Consider the following 20,294-nt stretch of genomic DNA (forward strand, 5'->3'; position numbering starts at 1 on the left):
ACACGGCTCGGTGGTTTGGCCCCGAGGACCGAAGTGTGGTCCCCTCACACACTCCTTTTTGCAGAGTGGCCGAAATTGCGACCTTACCGTCGAAAGTGGGCCTTTACACTACGTAACTATTTACAAAACCAAAGGGAGAATGTGAGTTTATCAGGTTGCTCTGTTCCGTATTCCTTTTTTTCGGGATAAAGTATCCGCTTGTATGACCAGGCGCTCGCAATAATACATCCTCGCTAATAGTGATGACTCCCAAGCCGAGCTTTCAACAATTCCAAAAACACCCTTCTCGGGTGTGGTGTAATGGCCAACATCGTTGACTCTCATTGCTCAGCAGTGAACTTCCTCAACAGCTCCGGGTTCGATTCCCGGCATCCGAGTCACTTTTTGGAAATTTCTTCACTACAGCAATGCTCGGCATCAGTGCTCGGTCTCTCGGAGTCCAGCTAATTATCGGACGTTAATTAGGCTGGCGAAATCCGAATAATAATAAACTAAGCTTGAAATTCGGCGAATAGGGCGTCATGAGGACCGCTTGGGCAGCGGAAGAGATTTGAGATGTTAGCAAGTTTGGAGGTCGTCTCAGGGTAGGCCATCCACATTTTGCGGGGCCGCAGAATGAATCACTGGCTAACTAGGTCGTTAAAACACGGGAGAGGCGCGTCTTGCGGCACTCTGGCTGCTTACACCGGCCACATTAGCCACTTTAACGGGATGTAATTATATATATTAATTAGTAGTTACCTCAGGTATTGTACATAATTACATCCATCCCATTACCTAGTCCAACCAGCAGAATTGTTGGGTCGGTTATTGCCTATTATCGCATGCGACGGCCTCGTTTGTTTTTGAGACCGTCGTAGTCCACGATGTGTTCATGCCGTGGCGTTCAATGACCCTTATCACAAATAAGCCTGAGTCTTATCAACTTCATGGAGCAAGGAGCTCTTCGCGCTTTTGCTTTGGTTATCGGTTAAAGCAGTTCTCGCCAACTCTGGATATTGCTCCCGGACTTTTCAACGGAAAAGGCATCAGTCTGGACATGCCAATTTTTCCAATGCACTCTTGCGACACGTTCAACATTCCGAGCCATCCCATCAGCGTTACCGGCCTCAGCCTCTGTCAGTGCACCGTCGCAACAGGACACATCCCGATAGCGATATGCACCAAGCTATTGATCTCGTAACTCTAATTATCACTTTCTGGAACGTAATTAATTAGGGTCCATCCTTCAAACATGCCACACTATTTCGGCGGACAGAAGGACTTTCTGAGCTCTCGTAGAGACCTCGTTCCTTGTACAAATTTTTCGTGAATGACAACTTCTGGTTATAATTATTACATACCGCCGACAAGAGACGTGCATGTGGGCCCCTTCATCAGGCTTAGGTACAACTACCTTACGAGTGTACGGATATATTACTGCATGATTACCTTGCCTGAGGCGTTACCCTTCCAACCCCAACCTCCCCCCCACCTCTCTTCCTTCCAAATTTCATGGAAGGTTCTGGCCTTGGTCATGAAACACTGAGGACCATTCTTCTCGGAAACCACAGTAGTGTAACAAGTGCTCCACGTACCTTCCTGGCCGCATTCACTACCCGACCCGGGAGGCATCCTCCGTGGTATGGTGCGCCTGACGATCCTCGGGTGTCCCTCACCAGTGACCACGTTTCAGCAAACGGGCTCGGCACCGCCATTCACAAGGTACTTTGTTTTGGGGAATGCCAGCGACCACCGCTTGACACTCACGAAACACCACCAAAAGAAGCAACGCCATCTTGCTGACGAGCCTCGGCAGCTATCTACTTGTCACACGGCTACAAACTCGTGGATCTAGTTGTGAGCTATGCAAATCTAGTCTAGAGTATACAACGGCACGACGCCAAGAGCTGCACCCCGCCAAAGCCACCAGTTGAAGACTGCGGGGTACATTACCTTAGGTAGTTAGTCTAGATTGGGTTGAGTGTCTTCCAACCGAAGCCTACTCCGTACTTAACCACGATCCAAGTAGTGTATGTAATTATGTAGCAGTGGATGGATCGTGCTGAGTGGCATCCGCTAACCGGGGTTCCCCGGATCCTGGGGCGGTACCTGGTCAGTGGGACGGCGAGATGTTACAGTATAGTGTAATAATTAGCGTCTCGGGAGATCCGAGGCCCCACCGATAGAAGGAGGGGCCGAACCGCCGAGCCCAACCAGATTCGCATATTGAGCCTCACCAGCGAACCCTTGGCCGGCGCTTGAACCCCAAAATGGAAATGCTTGCGGTGACCTCGGCATTTGAATCCGAGAATACGGCGCTCTGAGGAGGCAGTGGGGATGCCCAGAGGCTACGCGTGGTGCCTGTGTTTCCTGCACCAGACGCACCGCCATGAGATGGAGCTTCGTGATGGTTGACGGGCACCTCTTGGGGCCCTCGGGTTCAGGTATAAGTAGATGTCGAAAACCTGTTCGACATGTAGATAGTCCGCTTTCACTTCAATACTCACCCATGGGTTAAAAGGGGCTTGTCCCGACTTGGTGAAGAGGGCACTTTATTATATCCCGAAAGACAGTAGGGCCGACGAGTGCAGGACACTACCGGTAAGCAGCATCAAGCAGTCGACTTACCGGGAATCTTTGACCCTACCAGATTCGAATTTTGGTATAAAAAAAAAGGGGGGGGGTTCCAGAAACGCAAACTTACATGAACCAGACCTGGTAGAAACGCAGTAAACAGAAAAAAAAAGCTTACCGGGAAATCTACAGATGATCAGAAGCATTGACCGGAATATCCAACCAGATGAGGGGCCGGTGTATCGGGTCGGATACAGGAACAACCAAAGCCTCAAGGCCCAGCGGATCGAGGACGTCGAGCACTCCGTCGAGGTCCTTCTCGAAATCGTCGGCTGCGAGGTCGCCGTAGTTTTCGACGGCGATACCGAATGGGTGCTCCAGCCGATCGACGAAAAACTTGGGCAAGGAGGCGGCAGGGGCTTGGGGGTCCAGCCTGGACCCCAATGGCCGCACGGCTTGTTCCTGCATCGGCGGGAGGGGGACCGAGATCCCTAATCGGTGCTCGAGCAGGGTCGCGACGCGCGCCCTGCGGACGGCCAGTTCGTTCATCACCTCCGGCAGCAGGTCGATCAGCCTGTGGCCGTAGTCCCAGTGGAGAAAGACGATGCGGCCGATCGGGACCAGGGTCGGTTCGGCGTTGCGGGAGAGGCGCGAGAGGAGTAGGTCGTCTGCGTGCGCGCCGTGATCGAGCAGCACGTGTACCAAGTCCGGGCTGGCCGAGAAGGCAGCGAGAGACAGCGGAGTCCAGCCGTTGCTGGTCCTGGCACGGACATCCGCACCGCTCTCCAGCAGTAACCGCGCGGCGGCAACGGCTCTGTCGCTCGGCTCGTCCCAGGACCTGAAGAGACAGGCGTAGTGGAGAGGCGTCCAGCTCCTGGAGTCGAACGCATCGATGACGAGCCCCGAAGCTGCAGGCCCGCCCTGGAACTCGATCAGCTCCCGCACCTGGTCGCCGCCGCGACTAAATGTGGAGGCATGGTGGAGTGCGGTGCGGCCGTGGGCATCCGGGCTGTTCATGTCCGCCCCGTAACGCAAGAGAAGGCGTATGAGAAATAGGGTACCCACGAAGCCGGGCGGCCGACACAGGTAACGTAGCGCTGTCTGCCCGTCGGCAGCCACGGCTAATCCTATCGCGGGCGAGGGAACCCTGACCACGGAATCAATGATGGATGACTTCCGGGTGGGCGTGGTAGGGTTTTCTACCACAGTCGCCTCGGCTAAAAGAGTGATGAGCTCGCAGGCTTTGTTGAGAGCGATCCAGGTCTGGTGCACTGCGCCATTCTTTTCGCACATCCAAATCGTTTGCTCTACCCACCAGATGACGGAGATGATGGGGGGAATCAACGCCGCAGCCCACCTCGCCACGTCTACCTCATGGGCGATAAACAGCTTGAGAACGGCGGCTATCTGGGGATGGTCCCAGTAGCGGTACAAGATGGGCAGGGGATGTCTCGTATCCGGGCCGCCGGAGATGTAAGAGACTTCGTCGGCGGCCCCGTGCATGAGGAGAACTCGTATCTTTTCCAGATCGAGCGGAAAGTTGTTGTACTTCTGAGAGCAGTACAGAGCCATCCGAAGGGGAGTAAGTTTATGAAAGCGGAAATCGAAACCGGGCCGTAGACGGTCGTGGATGAGTCTACCCTCATAACTGCCCCGCGCTGTTGGGTCCGCACCATATTCTAGGAGCAATTCGACCGTCTCAACTGGTACCTGCGGCTGCATAGCCATCAGCAGCGGAGTAAAGCCCTCGAATCCGATAAACGGATAGTGCGGGGTTGGGCCAAAAGTGTACTGGTTAGGGTCTGCCCCGGCTTCAAGCAGGCGGCGGACGATCTGCGTGTTGCCAGGTTGGAACGCGGGGAAGTCGAGCATGTCGGGAGTACCCATGGCAAAATTGATGGGGAACAAGATCTCGAAGTACTGACTATACGCCATATCCGATGCTTTGGGATCCGGGGCGTTCACGTCGACGCCGTGCTCGATCAGCAGCCGAACGATCTCGGGCTCGTTGGCGACAATAGCGGCGCTGAGCGGAGTGCCACAGAGGATATGGGCGGAAAACGGGGAGGTGACCGGCTCGGTGAGAACCCAACGGCATTTCACATGCGAGCCAGCGGAGAAGACATGACTAGGCGAGGCCCCGAAGCTGAGGGACCGTTCCAGCGTGGCGGCGATGCCAAACGTGCAGGCCCAGCGAAGAGCAAGGCAGTCAAAGTCGGCGACGTCGCGCGTGTACATCAAGGGTATTGCGATGTTGGCGAAGGTGCGGCACGTGAGCGCCAGGTGAAGAAGGTCGGCCTGGTACAGTCGGTTGCAGATGAGCAGCACCAGCTCGAGGGGCAAGCCGATGAGCATGCATCGGCCGTGCGGCCACGTCGTGGGCGCGTACGAGTTACGGCTCGTGCCGTTGAGCCAGCCCTTGTAGAGAGACTTGTACTCTATATTTCTCTGTTTCAGGTAATGTAGTAGGGGGCTGGCCGTATTCCACGGCAAGGAGGTGACGTCTGTATTTCTTTCCATGGCGGAAACCGGATACGTTCCAGGCAGAGGATTTGGTGATGTGGGAACTGAGGGCCGTCAACGGGTGCCTAAAATCCGTCACAGGCTGCCAGAATCGCTGCCGCAGCATCACGTGCTCGACCGTTCAACAAAGCGATCACATCCTGCACAAGCGTCCTGAAGAGCGGGAGGAATGGAAAGAGGTCAAAAATAAAATTGAAGAATAAGGGTATCATTAATTTAGATCACTACGTACCATGGGTGGAGGAGCAACTCTACTTCTGCCGTATGTTCTTAGGCTTTCGCTTTTTGAACACGACTGCGGGAGCTCCAGAATCCGCCACGCTCGACGGGGGCGGTGATGAGGTCTCTTTGTCTGCCGCTGTAGCGCCCGGCCCAGATTCGTCCTCCTCCGGCTCCTTCTTGATCGGGGGCGATGTTTCCTTCTTGACCGACTCGGGGACATCGCTTCCGGCCGCCGGCTGTTCCGGAGACTCCTCGGCCTTGATTTGGGGAGCCTCGCTCTCTTCCTTCTTGGTCTTCACGAGCGGCCCACTGAGCAACGCATCCAGTTCGGCGTCCTCCTCGGTCGGCATGGTCTTGGATCCGATTCCCCACTTTCGCGGCTTCTTAAACAGCCCCTTGATGGCCTCCTCTTGCTCCTTCTCCTCCTCTGCCCGCTCCCTCTCTCGTTTTACGCCGGTTGCGCGGGCCTCCACCGGCACCGATTCCGGATCTGTCCCGTCCGTCTTCTCGCTTCGCGGCTCGATGACCCTCGTGGAGGTCACGGTCCACTCGCCCGCCATCGCCATGCTGCCCCTCAGCTCGGTCGGGATGTTGACGCCAAGCTCGGCGAGCTGCTCCAGCTGCTTCTGCCTCTCGGCTTGTGATACCTGCTGAGGTGGCGCGCCGTACGCTCCACCGCCTGGTTTTGTTGTCGATTTTGATGCGCTGGACGCGGCCCCGCGGACTCCCGAGACGACCCCATTCAGGCGGTCGACTTCTTGTTTCGCTCGTTCTTTCTCGCGTTCTTTCTGTTCAACGTTGCGGTGGATTTCTCGGAGGGAGCGCTTGACGGCGCTTTGATGCTTCGCCATCGCCTCATGGTTGGCACGCTCGAGACCGGTGTCGCGAACGTATACGCCGCAGTGCTTGCACCAGTATTTCGGCGTTGACTTCCAGTAATCCGCCATACTTTTTGAAGTATCAACAGGGTGTTTTTGGCGTGCAGGTGTAGAGGCGGGCTAAACGCGGAGATTTTGGCAGAAGACCGTGGCATGCCTCAAGATAAGAGACGGACTTCAAAAAAATACCGAGTACGGATTGATCCGTACACTGCAGTTCTTTCGACCCCACTGAGCTTGGGCCTCCTGCAGCGCCACCCCATTGCAGCGTAACTAGCGGCGGGTGCACCCAACTGCAATCCCGATATATTTATATTTAACCTTCAGTGGTAGCTGACTTCTCGTCCCCGGAATCTGCTGCTGCTGCTGCTGTACGGACTAAACAACCCTTGAGCCCCAAGGACGATATTTCAGAGAACCTACAAGAGCGATAATGAGCGAGGCTTGCAAAGCTGGTCATTTGGTCTAACCCTGAGCAGCAGGGCAGGTTCAATTATGAATTATCACTCGGCCATGACTAGATACCGTGCCTTGTGGTACAGTACATGGCCATCTTCACGTCACTAATTAGAACGAAGCAGATTTCATCAGGATGATGGTAATGCCTTGCGACGAGAAATTGTCTGATTTCCCCTGAATATAATAATTACTCCCATTGGTGCCTGAAACTCGACCGAAAATCCACTGCTGGAACCGCGAAGCACAATCTACCCTCCGCGCCCGATAACGCCGCTCGGGTAGCAGCCGCAGCCGGCAACGGGAACTCCATCGAGATCTCGAAGAGAGAAGAAGACAGCGCAATGAAAAAGGCAATCAAACCTCCAGAAAACGCCGCACCTTTCCCAACCCATTTCAGCCATTCCCCATGAGGCTCAAGTCGGTTTGGTGAGTCGGTCAGTCAGCCATCATCGTCGGGGCCGACTCCATCCATTCCAAGCATTCTTAACTAGACCCAACTCATCCAAGCAACACCCAGCCAGGCCATCGCTGCGGCCGCCACAGTGCGATACGCGGCGGCGCCGCCCGGAGCGAGGACGGCAGAGGCAGCGCCGGTGGCGGCGGGGGGCGCGCCGGTGGGCGCGGATTGGCTCGAAGTCGGCGCCGGCTCGGTACCCGAACCCGGAGCTGATGCCGAGGCGGAGCCGGTGGCAGTGGCGGTGACGAAGGCGGTGCTCTCCGACGGCGGGCGGGCCGACACCTGGATCTGGCCGTCCGAGATCTGCGAGACCACGGGCGGGCCGGGAGTGACTTGGATCTGGCCGTCCGAGATCTGAGAGACGGGGGGCCGGCTGGGGCTGCCGGGGGCCGTCGTCGGGGCGGACGCGCACGGGGTGGTGTGGCCTTGGATCTGGCCTGCAGGTTTGTGATCAAAAGGTTGTCAGCCTCTCTTTCTTCTCACTCACCCAAGAGGAAAGAAAAAAAAATGGGAGGATGGGACGTGGAGTGTGAGGAGGGAACGCACCGTCGTCGATCTGGCAGATGGGGATGATTGTCGTGGTCGTGATGACCTGCGGCTGGCCGTCACTGAGGGGCACGACGACGGTGGTGGTGACGACCTGACCGCCGACCGTGTTCTGGCCCTCCTGGCTGCCGGCGCCGGCGTCGCCGCCGCAGGGGAGGACGACGATGTCGACGGGGGAGCACTGCTCGGCCCACCAGCGGTCGTACAGGTTGTAGAAGGTGCCCGAGGCGCACTGCCAGAAGACAGCCGAGTCGCCGAGGGCGAGCGAGCCGTTGGCGCAGGCGGTGAAGCCGGCCGTGTAAATGGCCCCGGCCTGCGGCGGGCCATCGAACTGGAACTGGTAGTTGGAGGCGATGTAGCCCGTGCGCTCCTGGGCGTCGGTCAAGACGCCGTCGGACAGGCGCAGGACCAGGGTGCCTTCACCGGAGCAAGTGGCGCGGGTCTGTTTGCGTTGCGGGAGGGTGCCCTGGTTAGCAATCATCCGACTCTGCTGTCGTTTATCGGAGTGCGCGTTGATGTGGACCCGTCGGATTGGTTCTCCGGGTTGGAGGGCACGCCCAAACACCCCTTCCCCCCTCGTCGACCGGATCGCACTGTCACTCACTCTCCGGGGGGACCTGGGAGCGGCCGACACGTCGGCTATCTGACGTTGCCAATAGACTGCCACATACCTCGAGAGCCAAGTCCCTCTTGGCTTTGTCAGTCAGCGGGACGACCGTGATCTGGAACGGGCCGTCAAAGTTGGGTTTGCAACCGCTGGGAGCGTCGCCCTCGGGTGCAATCTTCTCGGTCACACCCTGCGCGATGGCAGAAGCCACCATCGCCAAGCAGGCGACGATCTTGAGCTTCATCTTTTGGATGTTTTGATCCGTAGATTTATGTTTCTTTTGTCTGCGTAACGAGCCGACGTTGTCAACAACCTCAGCTGGCCTTCTACAAAAGATCTGAGCGACGGGAGACGTTACCTGTAACGAGTGGAAGGGCATAAGCGAACGAAAGGGCACTCTTGTGAGAATAATGCGCTGGGGTTGTCGTTCCAGAGGGCTTGAACAGCAGTGGGTGAACAAGAAGAGGGGAAGAGGAAGAGGAAGAGGACCGGTTCGTAGGGCAAGAAAAGGTTCACATGGTGGGATGCGGAGCCAGCCTCCGCATCATTGGCCGCCTAATGCGCGACAACGCCCATCTCCGTTGTTTCTTGTCTATGGATGGGATGGTATCCGCACTTCGCCGTTGCCACCTGCTCGGCGTCGAGGGGCCGTCGGGGAGGTTGGGATGCGGCGGCTGCCCCTTGCTAACCCCACCTGCCATCTCTTGTTCGGGCGGTCCGATGTGCCGGCATGCAGGTACATACGTGCATCCCACCCGCCGACGATCCCTCTTCTGCCAGAGATCCCCTTTGTCTGCATTAGGCGGGTATGTGCGCCTTCTGTTCTGTCTCTGATTATTATCTTGTGTCTCAAACCTTCCCCCAAGTAAGCGCCGAATTGTGGCCTCAGGAGGCGGGGAGCATCGACTTGATCGAGGGTTCAGGGCCTATAACAGACGGATGGGAAATGACCTAATAGGGTCCAAGTTCACCTCGTTCAGACCACAATATCATCTAGGTGCTTGGGCGTGAATATTTTCTCTTGACCAACGCCAGCGATCTGTTTGGGCCAAAGACCGTGTATGTGTGGTTCCAGTACATCACCAAAACAGGTCAAAAAACCCGTACACGTCATGAAGGGATGAGAGGGATGTTTAAGACAACCGGTCCACTCGCGGCTTCGTTGTCACGGCTCCTGCAGCTAGTCCAGCTGTTGTTGTACTGCATTGCGATAAAGAACAGCGGGCAGGACAGGGTCGCGCAGGGAATGGTGTACTCTGGTTGGGTGGACCTTTGAGACCTACGTATGCGCGAATGAGCGGAACAAATCAGAGAAGGACCTGGAAGCCGCCGGGGGCTGGGAGATCGCGCGGACACCTGATTTGGTCCCAGAAACGCAGATACGCTACTCGCAAAGAGTTATCGTCACACGTGGACCAAGGGGGTATCTTGGTATAATTATGGTTGACTTAACCAGGTTACATCGAGGTTCCGAGCACTCGGAGAAAGAGTGGAAACGGGCAAGGATTAAATCGTCGCACGTGTGTTTGTTTGTGTCTCTCATAAAAGTAAGGAGCAAAACTTGAAAAGGATAGATGAAATGCTGATAATTTGTTATATGTATATCGGCGGGAGATACCTAGAAGGGAAGGTCTCTGTTTTGTCGAAGTGTGAAGTTCTCGAATTACCTACCTCTGAATAGTGCAGTTGATAATCATTCTAGGAAGAACGCTTGCATTCTCCAGGTTTAATCATTTGGTGTTGTGTTAATCAGTAGATAATCCGTACACATCCGAGAACCTAGCATGTACCTAATTGGCGTAGGGGCTCATGGAGTATTCTTAACAGGATAGCTCTAATGTATACACAAACGCACAAAGTACCTTAGGTACCTAACCGGTACCTAGGTACCTGACCCAACCGACTAAGACTTACTCCGCACAGAAACATAGGATTCTCGATATGATTAAAAGGGGTTCAAAGAGATTAGATCATCGATCCAATCAGGTACAGATTGCTCGATTTATTTATTTATATAGGACCTGAGTTGTTAGCTGCTTAGAGCCAAGTCACAAGTCGCTGAGATAGTTCATCATGAGGGACGTAGTCATTGCCTCGCAATTCCGGCGGGTACTGTAACTGCCCGGGGATCTACGTTCCGTGTATGCTATAGGGCTGCTACGACCGCGGCTACAGTTACCGTTAGTGCGTGTATTGTAGGTAGATAACGGGCTGGCCGCTTCTTCTGCTTTAAAGAGACTAGGGGAAATATAATTGCCAGACCAGACTACTACAGGTAGTCTGAGAAGCACGTAGACGAGCAATCCGAGACTACCTTACCCTACCTCACATAGCCTAGGCAAGCACTGTAATCATTGAGCGATAATAAAGTCGCTCCCGCTCGTACTCGTTTTCTAGTGCACTTTCCTATGAGCTCGTTATTACCAATGGAATAGAACATACTGTTACAGCATATGGCTGTCAGTGGGTCAGATCCGACGGACCCACCAACAGGGATGATGAGCCAGGGGTCATAGACATGTATTTAGACAGCATCCCCAAGTGCCTCTGGCACTTGGAAGAAACAACGCATCTTATCACCACTTTTGCAGACCGTACCAGTTGGTCCAGGAGTGCCGCCCACGGCGCGAATACCGCTGTGGTGTCGTATTTTGCAGCCTGTCCGAGCTGTAGTCATTTGCAGCCATTGAGCTGTAGCACATACGAACTGTTGTATGGAGCCCACTTTATAATAACGGCTAGAGAGATTCAGGGTTTAGGCAATGAACGTGCCTAAATGGCATTGGAGCAAGACATATACCAAAGCGAGACTATATAAGAATTGTAACGAAGTAGTGAAAACTGTTGTACCATCGTAGAAGTTACATATAAAGTCTTACAATGATACATGTAATATCAAGGTAGATTAACCCTTGGAAGTGGTAGGTTCACCTTCATTCCAGTCCCTTCACGAAATGAGAGGTTTGCTACCTCTAGGTAGGGTGATCCTAAAGACCAATGCCTGGCTATTGAGGAAGGGAACGGTGGCAGAATCATCCACATAGTGGATCTTGCCGAAGTCTGCGTAGCCTTCCCCGGTGTTAACAACAGAGTCACATTTTTCTTATACTCTTTTTTTTTTTTTTTTTTTTTTTTTTTTTTTTTTTTTTGAAGAGACAGAGAGAGGGACTTACCATTGTTGGTGATGAAATCATTATCGGACAGTGTGAAGAGGTAATATTCGTCTCCGTCCGTCTTCCCTCCGCAAGCCCCGCCCTTGTCCTCGCCCTTTCCCTTGGTGTCCGGGATGACGGGCACCAATGCGAGGGCTTCCCACTTCTCATTGAGGAGCCCGAGATTGACCGGCTCGCCATTGTGCACAAGGTCGCCCTCGGCAGTCCTGAACTTGTTGAGCTCGGAATTGAGATTGTAGTCGATGAAGGGGCATAATTTGGCCGGGGAGATGCCATCTACGAGATCGTCGGCTGTCACACCAGTTTTGTGATTACCCAACATTAGCAGGCGATCACACTTTTGAGTGTTGGATTAAGAGAGAGAAACTTACAAGGATCCGACGTGCCCCCCACCGTGATGTTTCCGTTGCGGATGTCGTCAAACCTGGGACCCGCGATGTTGGTCGCGCCCGAGATGTCGACGATGTCGACGTGGCGGTAGCGAGACAGGGGGTCGTCCCGGCCCCGGCCGGCATCCGAGTCCCGGGCGAGGACGAGCAGCTGGCTGTCGGAGACGTAGTGGATCTCGGACTGCGCGGCGACGCGCGTCTTGCCCTTGCTGTTCTCGTAGGTGGGCAGAGGCACGGCGTACTCTGCCTCGTACGTGACCTCGACGTCGCCGCCCTTCTTCTTGTTCTTCGTCTTCTCCTTCTCGGTTCGTCTGAGTGCGTACTTGAGCAGACGGGTGTTACGGCGCTTAGAGGACGAAGCGCCGCCGTCCTGCTCGGCGGCGGACTGCAACATGGCCCAGAGCGTCTTGCCATCGGCGCTGATCGTGAGACCCTCAAAGCCCTGGTTGTTCTGACGGCCGTGGTCGGGGTCTTCTGGGCTCGGTACCAGGCTGCTGTCGTAGATGGGTGGAGTGTTGGAGTTGAAACTGCATGTTTTTGTTTGTGAGATACGATGGTTCGTGGAATTGCTTATTAATTATCCTCTTCTCGCAAGCGCATCTCACCTGACGTTGCCATTACGAATGGGCAGGAGGGCATCGGGTGGCTGGATGGCGGCCGTCATCCGTCCTTTCTCGTCGAATCTGTACACAAATGGGCCATACTCGTCGCTGATCCAGAAGGACCCGTCCTCCTCGACAACGAGGCCTTCGGCGTCCAGAGAGATGCGCTTGTCGCCCGGACCGGGACCGCCAAATCCATCGCCTGGGTACGTCGCGGCGGGCATTGTGGGAAACCCGGGATAGGTCAGGCCGCCGGCGAAGTCAGGGTCGAGGCCGGTCATCGGCTTGCCGTCGGGTCCGTGGAGCAGGATCGTCCGTTGATACTTGAACTCGACGTTTGGGCCAGAGGGTTTCGACACGGTCGCCTCCGTTTCCGTGAGGCTAAGCTCAAAAACATGAACCCTCGGGATCGTATTCTGCGTCCCATTCGTGTTCCATCCGCGGTCCGGAAGGCCGTACATGGTGCCCTTGTACTTGTTCCCTGTCCTCGTCCAATTCTTGATGGCCATTGACGACCCAAAGCTGATGGTATCGCCATACTGATCTCGCGCATCCGAGGGCAAGGAGCCGTACCCCGCAAGGCCTTGGTACGTGTACGAATGTCCGTTGCAAATAACGGAAGCCGCCGGAGGAGTAGTGTACTTGATCGAAGTGCAGGCGGCATGGGAGGCGAGGCCCACGACCGCGAGGCGCCTGAGGGACGGCATTCTTGCTGCAAAATCCGCGAGAGGTTCTGTGACTGGGTTAAAGAGGCAGAAACCGGTACCAGGATCCCCTCATCAAAGGCAGGTCCTACATGAATCACGGACTCTGAGAGCGTCACAAGCTGGAGGATTGCGATTGTCAGGAAGTCTTATAGACAGCTTCGTCCACGAGCACGTGGCCGACAGAGGAACTTACACGCTTCGTTCACCGGAGATAGGGTCCATGTTTTGGGTAGTAGTCGGACTTCGCAAATGGATTCGAGCGAGGTGCAGGTAAGGCAACATTCATGCGCGAGGTACGGAGTAGCTTGTGGGGGGTTGTTTGCATTCCCAGAGCGCACATGTTTCGAGGGTCTGTTGTGATTGGATGGCTGAGGTACCGAGTCCATTGGTACCTTAATCTTCCCCCCTAGTTTTACGAAGTACTACTCCGTAATTATAGCTCCAAATGAGTACTGGCCCGGTTCGTGACCCAATCTTCGACTGAAAGGAATCAACAAAAAGTGCCTTCGTTTCGACTGACCGAAAGTAGGAGACTTATTACGTAGTGCAATTAGATAAGGTAAGGTACCTTAGGTTGAAGTAAGACTCGGCGTAAGCTTGTACTATCATCTGCTTCAAACAGTTCACTTGACAACGCAAATACAACGAACTCAGTGCAAACAAAGGCTGGAAACAATTCAAACAAAGCACACATAGGGCAATATTTGCTTTGCCATACAGCCGAATACATGTCCGTTGTTTCTATTTGTTCAAATTGATTAAACGGCGGGTCTCATATGTAATTATAATTCGCATTAACCGTATAAGAGTCTCCCTTTCCTTTGGCCTCACGACTCTTAGAGGCGATCAAAGTACATATTAAAAAAATATACGGATTACCGCTGGTTTAAACTATCTGTCAGATGCTGTGGTTACCAAATTCAGGGCTCAAGGGTTACTTATACAGGGAAGAGTTCTTTGTGGCCGTTGTGGTGGTTGAACGCATCCTCGTGCGAAGTCGGTAGAGGTAATTTTGGGGCATTTAATAAGCCTCATAGTCAACGCAATTCAAAGCAGATATTCCTCGAAGTTGTTTTACAGGCTGTCGGATTTGCATTGAATTGCGATGATTTGATTATATTGCTTTGACTGTATTTAAATTGTTTCAAGTCTGGGAGCAAACGATAGAACTTACAGGTATTTAATTATCAATTTAATAACTATTACAAGACACACCACTGTTTCGGACCTTTTACAAGAGTGTATCCGTCAAGTCTGCTGGAAGTCCCAAGTCCTGAAACCATGACTTTTGCCGGCCTGCTATTTCATCCAGCGTCCTCCCGGGTTGTCGGAAGCTCGGTCCATGGAATTGCTTGTGTTTAATACTGCAAGCGTGGGTGGAGTGATTGCATTCGCCTGATGGTGTGATGGCTGGATATTTGAACGGAAAGAAAACCTCGTGTCCTTTAGTGAAAGGCAAGCGAGAGCTGCTCGCTCGCCGGACCGACTGCCATTTAGTGGTTTGGATTTTTGAGTCATTCCTCAAAACGGCTTGCTCAACATTATTCAAAATCAGAGGAGTTTCAGCACCGGAACAGTTTCATCAAAATCTTTGGCTCTTATATTTGCGTCAACAGCATACTACGGGCTGACAGGAGACTACCCAAAGACCACGCTAAGGCCCTAGAACTAGGAGGCAACAGCACGATTTAGCTAATACGCCCATTGCTGTCAGCTGCGAGGGAAAGCCATCGGATTATAAATATTTCAATTCCAGGTCCGCATGAGGATTACGCGTTCTTGGGAGGATCTAGATTCCAATCGGTGCAAGCCACTCAGACGGGCTCTAGTCCATCCAAGAGCATAAATATACTAGACGATGGTCAATTCTGGCCGCTTTACCAAGACTTGGCATATAGCCCTATAGGTCTCTCATTCTTTGATAATCTTTTTACTAATAGGAATGATAGACTAGGGCTCGATATATATTTAGATATTAGACTAACCTTCCAGTACCTCCGGCACTTAAGAGAACCAATGCATTTTATGACTACTTCTAAGGCTTATATAAGAGTTTCAGGAGTGCCTGCTATGGTGCTTATACCGCTATGCATAGCCGATCTTGCCCCATATCTTACTATGCTGTAGCAAGGGCGATGTGTTCAGAGCAGATTTGACAGTATTCTCCGCTCTCCCGCCGACAACTTACTTAAACGTGGCGCTACCGGCCACTGCATGCTGAGGGGTACCTTGGCGACCACTAACTACGACCTAGCCGTTCGTCATTTTCGCCCGGCTGGTGGTGCACACTCGCAAGGATCACGAACCGTTGACAGGCGTTGATGTCGTCGCCGCCATTTTAGAGGTATGCTGCTGCCTCAGGAAAAGGGATCCAGAGGCTTGCTTCAACTTTAAGACTGTACCGCATTGCGTGATTTCTATTACTTGCTAGATCGGGAAAGAAATGCGATGAAGAGAAGAAGGACTGCCTTGGTCGAAACTTCGCTTGCTACCGTTGAGCAAAACCCCTTTTCTCCGGTGTATGCAACCTTGTTTGATGAAAATAAACCCCAATCTAAACCTTTCAGCAAACAAAAGGGGCATTCCTGGCTGCAAGTCACACGTAGCTGTGATTTCATACGACATTAGGAGGTGACAGCAAGCAATCACCTGCTAAATTGACGATTGGCTGTTAACTTTGGTAACTCTGGGGCGAGCTTGCGGATACCTGAGCAATGAGGCCACAGCTGAGCCTAATTACTGGCAGCTACACAATCGGGGAATCAACACCTTCCTAATAAATGCTCCAGCACTTGGTCAGCCCCAGAATCAAGTTTGACTGGGGATCAACAAGCTCGGAAAGTCCACCTATCATATCCGGCTGCGAATACGCGATTAAAATATCCTGACTGTGGTATACGCTTCGCGCACCCCTCATCGAGGCCCACAGTAGGCATGAAGTTTCCCTTCAAACGCACCTTCGATTGAGATAGAGAGGGAAAGAGCACCGCGGGATGCAAGAGTGTGGCATCCAATGGGTGTAATTACAGACTAATCAGGAGGATTAGCCGTTTATATTATAGAAGCGAAGCTCCTTCCTTCGCTCTTCAATGTGTATCGCTTCAATTATCTACCTACATATATCCTGTCTCAGCTATGAGTTAATTCGGCCCACATATTCGGCAAGATCCTTATGGGAGAGAGTTGCGAAGAGTTTTGTCTACCAGTTCTGTCAATTGGGACTTGGGATCCACAAGTCTGGCTGCGTGAGGATCGGGCGACCAACACGGTGATCGACGAGCAGTTCACAACACAGTGGGCCTGATATTCTCTACTATCTGCAAGTCCCCAGATGATGGTAAACATGGTTCTCTCTGTCAAAGTACAGATAATGAAGAAACGGAGGGACGGTTAGGGATGTTTCAGTCTAGCAATCCCTCATGTAATCGTCTCAGTTTCCTTGCCCAATTTGAGGATCAGGATAGGCGTATGCTTCATCACGTCACTTGACCATATTTATCAAAAAGCCCGAGGAGACAATGCTCCGGTTAGGCTGGGTCATTATGCCAAGTAAGGCGTAATTAGTACATACATCTGGGGTCAGACCTCTGATCATTCGTAGGGGGCAGATTCTATGAGTTAACGGTGAGCAGTTGGCCTTTCCTAGTGCTTTTGGATCTGCAAATTCTCCTACGTGGAGTAGTGGAGTGTGGCGTACTGAATAGTACGCTGTTGACTTGACCGGGGGGCTGTGATTACGGACACAGAATTGAAAGCCGCCTGCTAAGCTTCCCAAAAGGTAGGTACGTGGAGTGTGTACACAGTGTCCACGCCTTAACTTACATAAAGGAAACCAAGACGTCTCCAGGTTAACTCAACACGTACCAGTTTGCATGCTCTTGGCTCACCTATCACCGACTAAAATCATGATCGGCGCCGTGAGGGGATGAAGATTCCGGACTAGATTGGCACCCGTCTTACGAGGCGACCAAGCCACCCTCAGCCACGTTTTGACCTGCCACTTGGCCATTGATGAGCAAGATCGGCAGATGCCGCTCCCTGTTGCTCATCTACCTATGTAGAAGCAGTCGCTTTGCTCGCTTTTTTCAGCAACCCGATCACTTGGGCCCAAGAGATGACTGTGATTGGCTCGGACTGGATACTTACTTTAGTTTTGGGAGTTGGTTTGTGTCGAATACCAACACTACATTGGTAGGAGAGAGGTTTGATTCGGACTGAATACCTTCCTTGTATTAGCAGCTGGAGGGAGGACGATCAACATGATGAACCACTCCAACACCCTGTGGCGGAGCAAGAGAGAAAGAGATGGAGATGGAGAGAGAGAGCCGAGACTTTACCATTCCCCATCGTTTCTAAAGCATAAATAACCCGGGCCCCTCGCTCGTGATTGCGCACGGAAAGCAACACACAACAAGGCCACTTCAGACTTCTTTCCTTCTGCCTCTGTCTTCGCAGCTCGGGAAAAGGAAAAGCCTACTTTAAAAGTCGTCATTCATCATAATCACCATGCACTTCACTTCGATCGCTCTTCTCCTCGCGGGCGCCGCCTCAACGGTCCTCGCCGACTGCGGCAACCCTTCGGCGCCGCCGTCCGATGGCGACATCGCCCTGTATTCCGGCGAGGACTGCTCTGGGGGCTACCTCAACGTCGGCGCGCTCAACTCGTGCCAGAGCTGGCCCAACTTCGAAGCCTGCTCTGCTATCACGCGGAAGGGCGTCCGCTGCGACATCTACAAGCAGGACAGCTGCAAGGATGGCTTTATCGCGACCATCGATGAGACCGGCTACCGCAGCTTCTGCGGCTGGGTCTCCGATACGGTCCAGAGCGTCAGGTGCTACACTTGAGCGCGTACGGTATGTGCCTAATAAATTGATGATCCAGTGTGCTGGAGGAGCTTGTCCTGCTTCGCTGACGGCCATTTTTGTTCATTGACAGACAGTTGTGTGTCTTGCAAACCTCTTTGCCGCCTGGCGATTCTGGTAACGCTTCAGGAGTGAAGGAGAAAGTGAAGGCTCGACAGGTATCAACGAGCCAACCTGCTGTTGGAATTGTACTGAGTCTAGCAAATACATTGGCATGGAAGAGGGATGACAAGTTGGTTGGGTTGGAGGTGTGCTGATCTTTGAGTACGAATTTTCAATTATCACTTCCGAATCGAGACAAAATAGCCGGCGTGGAATAGAGACGTATGTTTGTTACCTATGCCTAGGTCTTCGTCAATACATTCTCATGTCGAGCAGCTTACCCTACATTTCTTGGTACTGAACTTACTAGCCCTCTACCCCCAGCGTTGCTTCCATGACATATTGTGGCGACTTGGGCGCAATAATTCCCTGCACCCATCCAGGTTACCAGTAATGCTGCGTTAAGATCGATTATGGGTGTATAGTACAGTAGGCCCGTTTTTTACCGTTACAAGAACCGGACTCGCTTGTCGGATGTCATTCGCAAGTTAGTCGGACCTAACTTGACATTCAGACTTATAATAGATACCACCGAGGAGGAATCTTATTGATGTTGCAGGGGCGGTGCGTCGTGCACACCAGTAAAGTAGTTTCAGCTCGACGTTTGACCAGATCGGGGGAGGTTCTCTTTTCCGAATACAGTGCCAGCGAAATCACCTGTGGGGTAAATGACAGGTACGGATTGACCGATACAACTGTGTGATTCACCGTAGACTGTATGTCTTAATTACATTTCATATAATTACCTTAGCAAAATCAAACCGCACGAAACCTGTTGCCCCTGACGCTGACGCGGACTCATCCCCCGAGTCCGTCACTCGAGGAACTTGGCACGGTTGGCCTCCACCCAGTCGACGAGCCTGCCGGGCTCCTTCCCGCCATACTTGAGGATATTGCCCGCGGCCTCCCCGTGCTCCTTGATCTCCTCCGGAGAGGGATCCTGGGCGCGCCTTTTCAGAATTCCCACCAGGTAGCGCGCCACGGGATCCGGATAGCCCAGGGTCTGGGTCAGGTAGCGGGCGGCCTCGTCGGCCGAGGCGAACTCCTCCACCACCACCGGCTTGCCCAGCGCCCGTCCCACGAGCTCCAGAGCCTCCCGGAACGTGTGGGGCTCGGGCCCGAGCAGGGTCACGGGACCGCGGGCGTCCCGCGTGACGAGCAGGCGGCCGGCGACGCGCCCGATGTCCTCGGGAAGGATGAAGTCCAGCCGCGCCTCCGCGGCCGGCACCCGCACCACGCCGTCGCCGTCGCCCGAGACGGCGGCGGCCAGGGCGGCCTTGTACTGCAGCAGGTTGCTGGCGAAGAAGCCCGGCCGGACCGCGACGTAGCCGGCGGCGCCGAACACGTCGTGGAGGGCCGCCTCGACGCCGGCGTGCTGCCAGGCGAGGAACTCGTCGGGCGTGACGGCGCGCACGTCGACGCCCGGGCGGAGCCCCGCGCTGCTGAGGAAGACGACGTACTCGACCCCGGCGTCCCGGAGCGCCTCGACGGTGGCCCGCATCCGGTCCGGCAGGCCGATGACCAGGTACAGGAAGGCGGCTCGCGCGCCCGCCTGCGCCGCCGCCTCCCGCACGCTCGCCGGGTCCGACAGGTCCGCACGCACCCGCGGTAGCGTCGCCGGCAGGTCCGCCGCCGTCGGCTTGCTCGGGTCCCGCATGGCCAGGGTCACGCGGGCGCCGGCGGCGTGCGCCGTCCGCGCCACCACGGAGCCGACGCCGCCGGTTGGACCGAAGACGATGACACTGGGAGAGGCCATGTTTGTTGCTGTTGTTATTGTTGTTGTTGTTGTTGTTGTTGTTGTTGTTGTTGTTGTTGTTGTTGTTGTTGTTGTTGTTGTTGTTGTTGTTGTTGTTGTTGTTGTTGTTGTTGTTGCTGTTTGCTGATGGGTTCGAGACGGCGCTCAGCGAGCGTTGAGGCCAATCAAGGTAAATCGATTTCTGTGTGTGTTCGAGGTTCTAAAGTGCGAAGTGTCCTCCAATAGGACCTATGAAACCGCGAGCTTGGATGAGTTGATGTGATAATTAATTAACACCGCGACAACAAGAGAGCGAGAGGATGTGCCATTTTTAAAGACGTCCCAGGACAACGTTCTTCCTGGAGGGCCGACGGAATTCGGTTTTTGGCTCGTGCCGGGCTGACAAATCTGATCGATTTCACCATCCGAGGCCGTGATGCGTTGTTCTCGTCGGCGTGGTGATGGGATGCCGAAA

The 20,294-nt window shown here is 53.8% G+C and overlaps 6 protein-coding genes and 1 non-coding gene across 7 annotated transcripts; 2 read left to right on the top strand and 5 right to left on the bottom strand.

Annotated features, from left to right (window-relative positions):
• Positions 1–286: 286 nt before the first annotated feature.
• P884DRAFT_t151 lies at positions 287–377 on the top strand. Its single transcript has one exon. It is a non-coding gene; the product is annotated as a tRNA-Glu (tRNA).
• Positions 378–1,854: 1,477 nt separating this feature from the next.
• On the bottom strand, positions 1,855–5,076 carry P884DRAFT_272324 (ankyrin repeat-containing domain protein; the record flags this gene model as incomplete). Its single annotated transcript, XM_069442514.1, has 6 exons — positions 1,855–1,919; positions 2,064–2,091; positions 2,368–2,447; positions 2,611–2,625; positions 2,687–2,697; positions 2,747–5,076. 6 exons carry the CDS (start codon positions 5,074–5,076, stop codon positions 1,855–1,857), a joined length of 2,529 nt encoding a protein of 842 aa, XP_069294800.1.
• On the bottom strand, positions 4,993–6,314 carry P884DRAFT_230254 (uncharacterized protein). The gene is made up of 2 exons (XM_069439780.1): positions 5,312–6,314; positions 4,993–5,232 (listed from the first exon to the last, which is right to left on the bottom strand). The coding sequence occupies exon 1, from the start codon at positions 6,246–6,248 to the stop codon at positions 5,331–5,333; it is 918 nt and encodes a 305-aa protein (XP_069294801.1). The 5' UTR covers positions 6,249–6,314; the 3' UTR covers positions 4,993–5,232; positions 5,312–5,330.
• Positions 6,315–7,125: 811 nt separating this feature from the next.
• Positions 7,126–8,492, bottom strand: P884DRAFT_272326 (uncharacterized protein; the record flags this gene model as incomplete). Its single annotated transcript, XM_069442515.1, has 3 exons — positions 7,126–7,532; positions 7,642–8,178; positions 8,246–8,492. 3 exons carry the CDS (start codon positions 8,490–8,492, stop codon positions 7,126–7,128), a joined length of 1,191 nt encoding a protein of 396 aa, XP_069294802.1.
• A 2,703-nt stretch (positions 8,493–11,195) lies between these two features.
• P884DRAFT_208642 (esterase-like activity of phytase-domain-containing protein) lies at positions 11,196–13,119 on the bottom strand (the record flags this gene model as incomplete). The annotated part of the gene is made up of 4 exons (XM_069438889.1): positions 11,196–11,317; positions 11,422–11,712; positions 11,793–12,337; positions 12,416–13,119. 4 exons carry the CDS (start codon positions 13,117–13,119, stop codon positions 11,196–11,198), a joined length of 1,662 nt encoding a protein of 553 aa, XP_069294803.1.
• Positions 13,120–17,625: 4,506 nt separating this feature from the next.
• P884DRAFT_272328 (uncharacterized protein) lies at positions 17,626–17,964 on the top strand (the record flags this gene model as incomplete). The annotated part of the gene is made up of 1 exon (XM_069442516.1): positions 17,626–17,964. The coding sequence occupies one exon, from the start codon at positions 17,626–17,628 to the stop codon at positions 17,962–17,964; it is 339 nt and encodes a 112-aa protein (XP_069294804.1).
• A 934-nt stretch (positions 17,965–18,898) lies between these two features.
• On the bottom strand, positions 18,899–19,840 carry P884DRAFT_272329 (uncharacterized protein; the record flags this gene model as incomplete). The annotated part of the gene is made up of 1 exon (XM_069442517.1): positions 18,899–19,840. One exon carries the CDS (start codon positions 19,838–19,840, stop codon positions 18,899–18,901), a length of 942 nt encoding a protein of 313 aa, XP_069294805.1.
• Positions 19,841–20,294: the final 454 nt, after the last annotated feature.

Source organism: Thermothelomyces heterothallicus (assembly GCF_042370625.1).
Source record: "Thermothelomyces heterothallicus CBS 202.75 unplaced genomic scaffold P884_scaffold_26, whole genome shotgun sequence".
NCBI lineage: Eukaryota > Fungi > Ascomycota > Sordariomycetes > Sordariales > Chaetomiaceae > Thermothelomyces > Thermothelomyces heterothallicus.

Bases quoted from the DNA above. Each gene is read 5' to 3' on its own strand.
- P884DRAFT_230254 (XM_069439780.1), bottom strand. From the start codon at position 6,248: ATGGCGGATTACTGGAAGTCAACGCCGAAATACTGGTGCAAGCACTGC.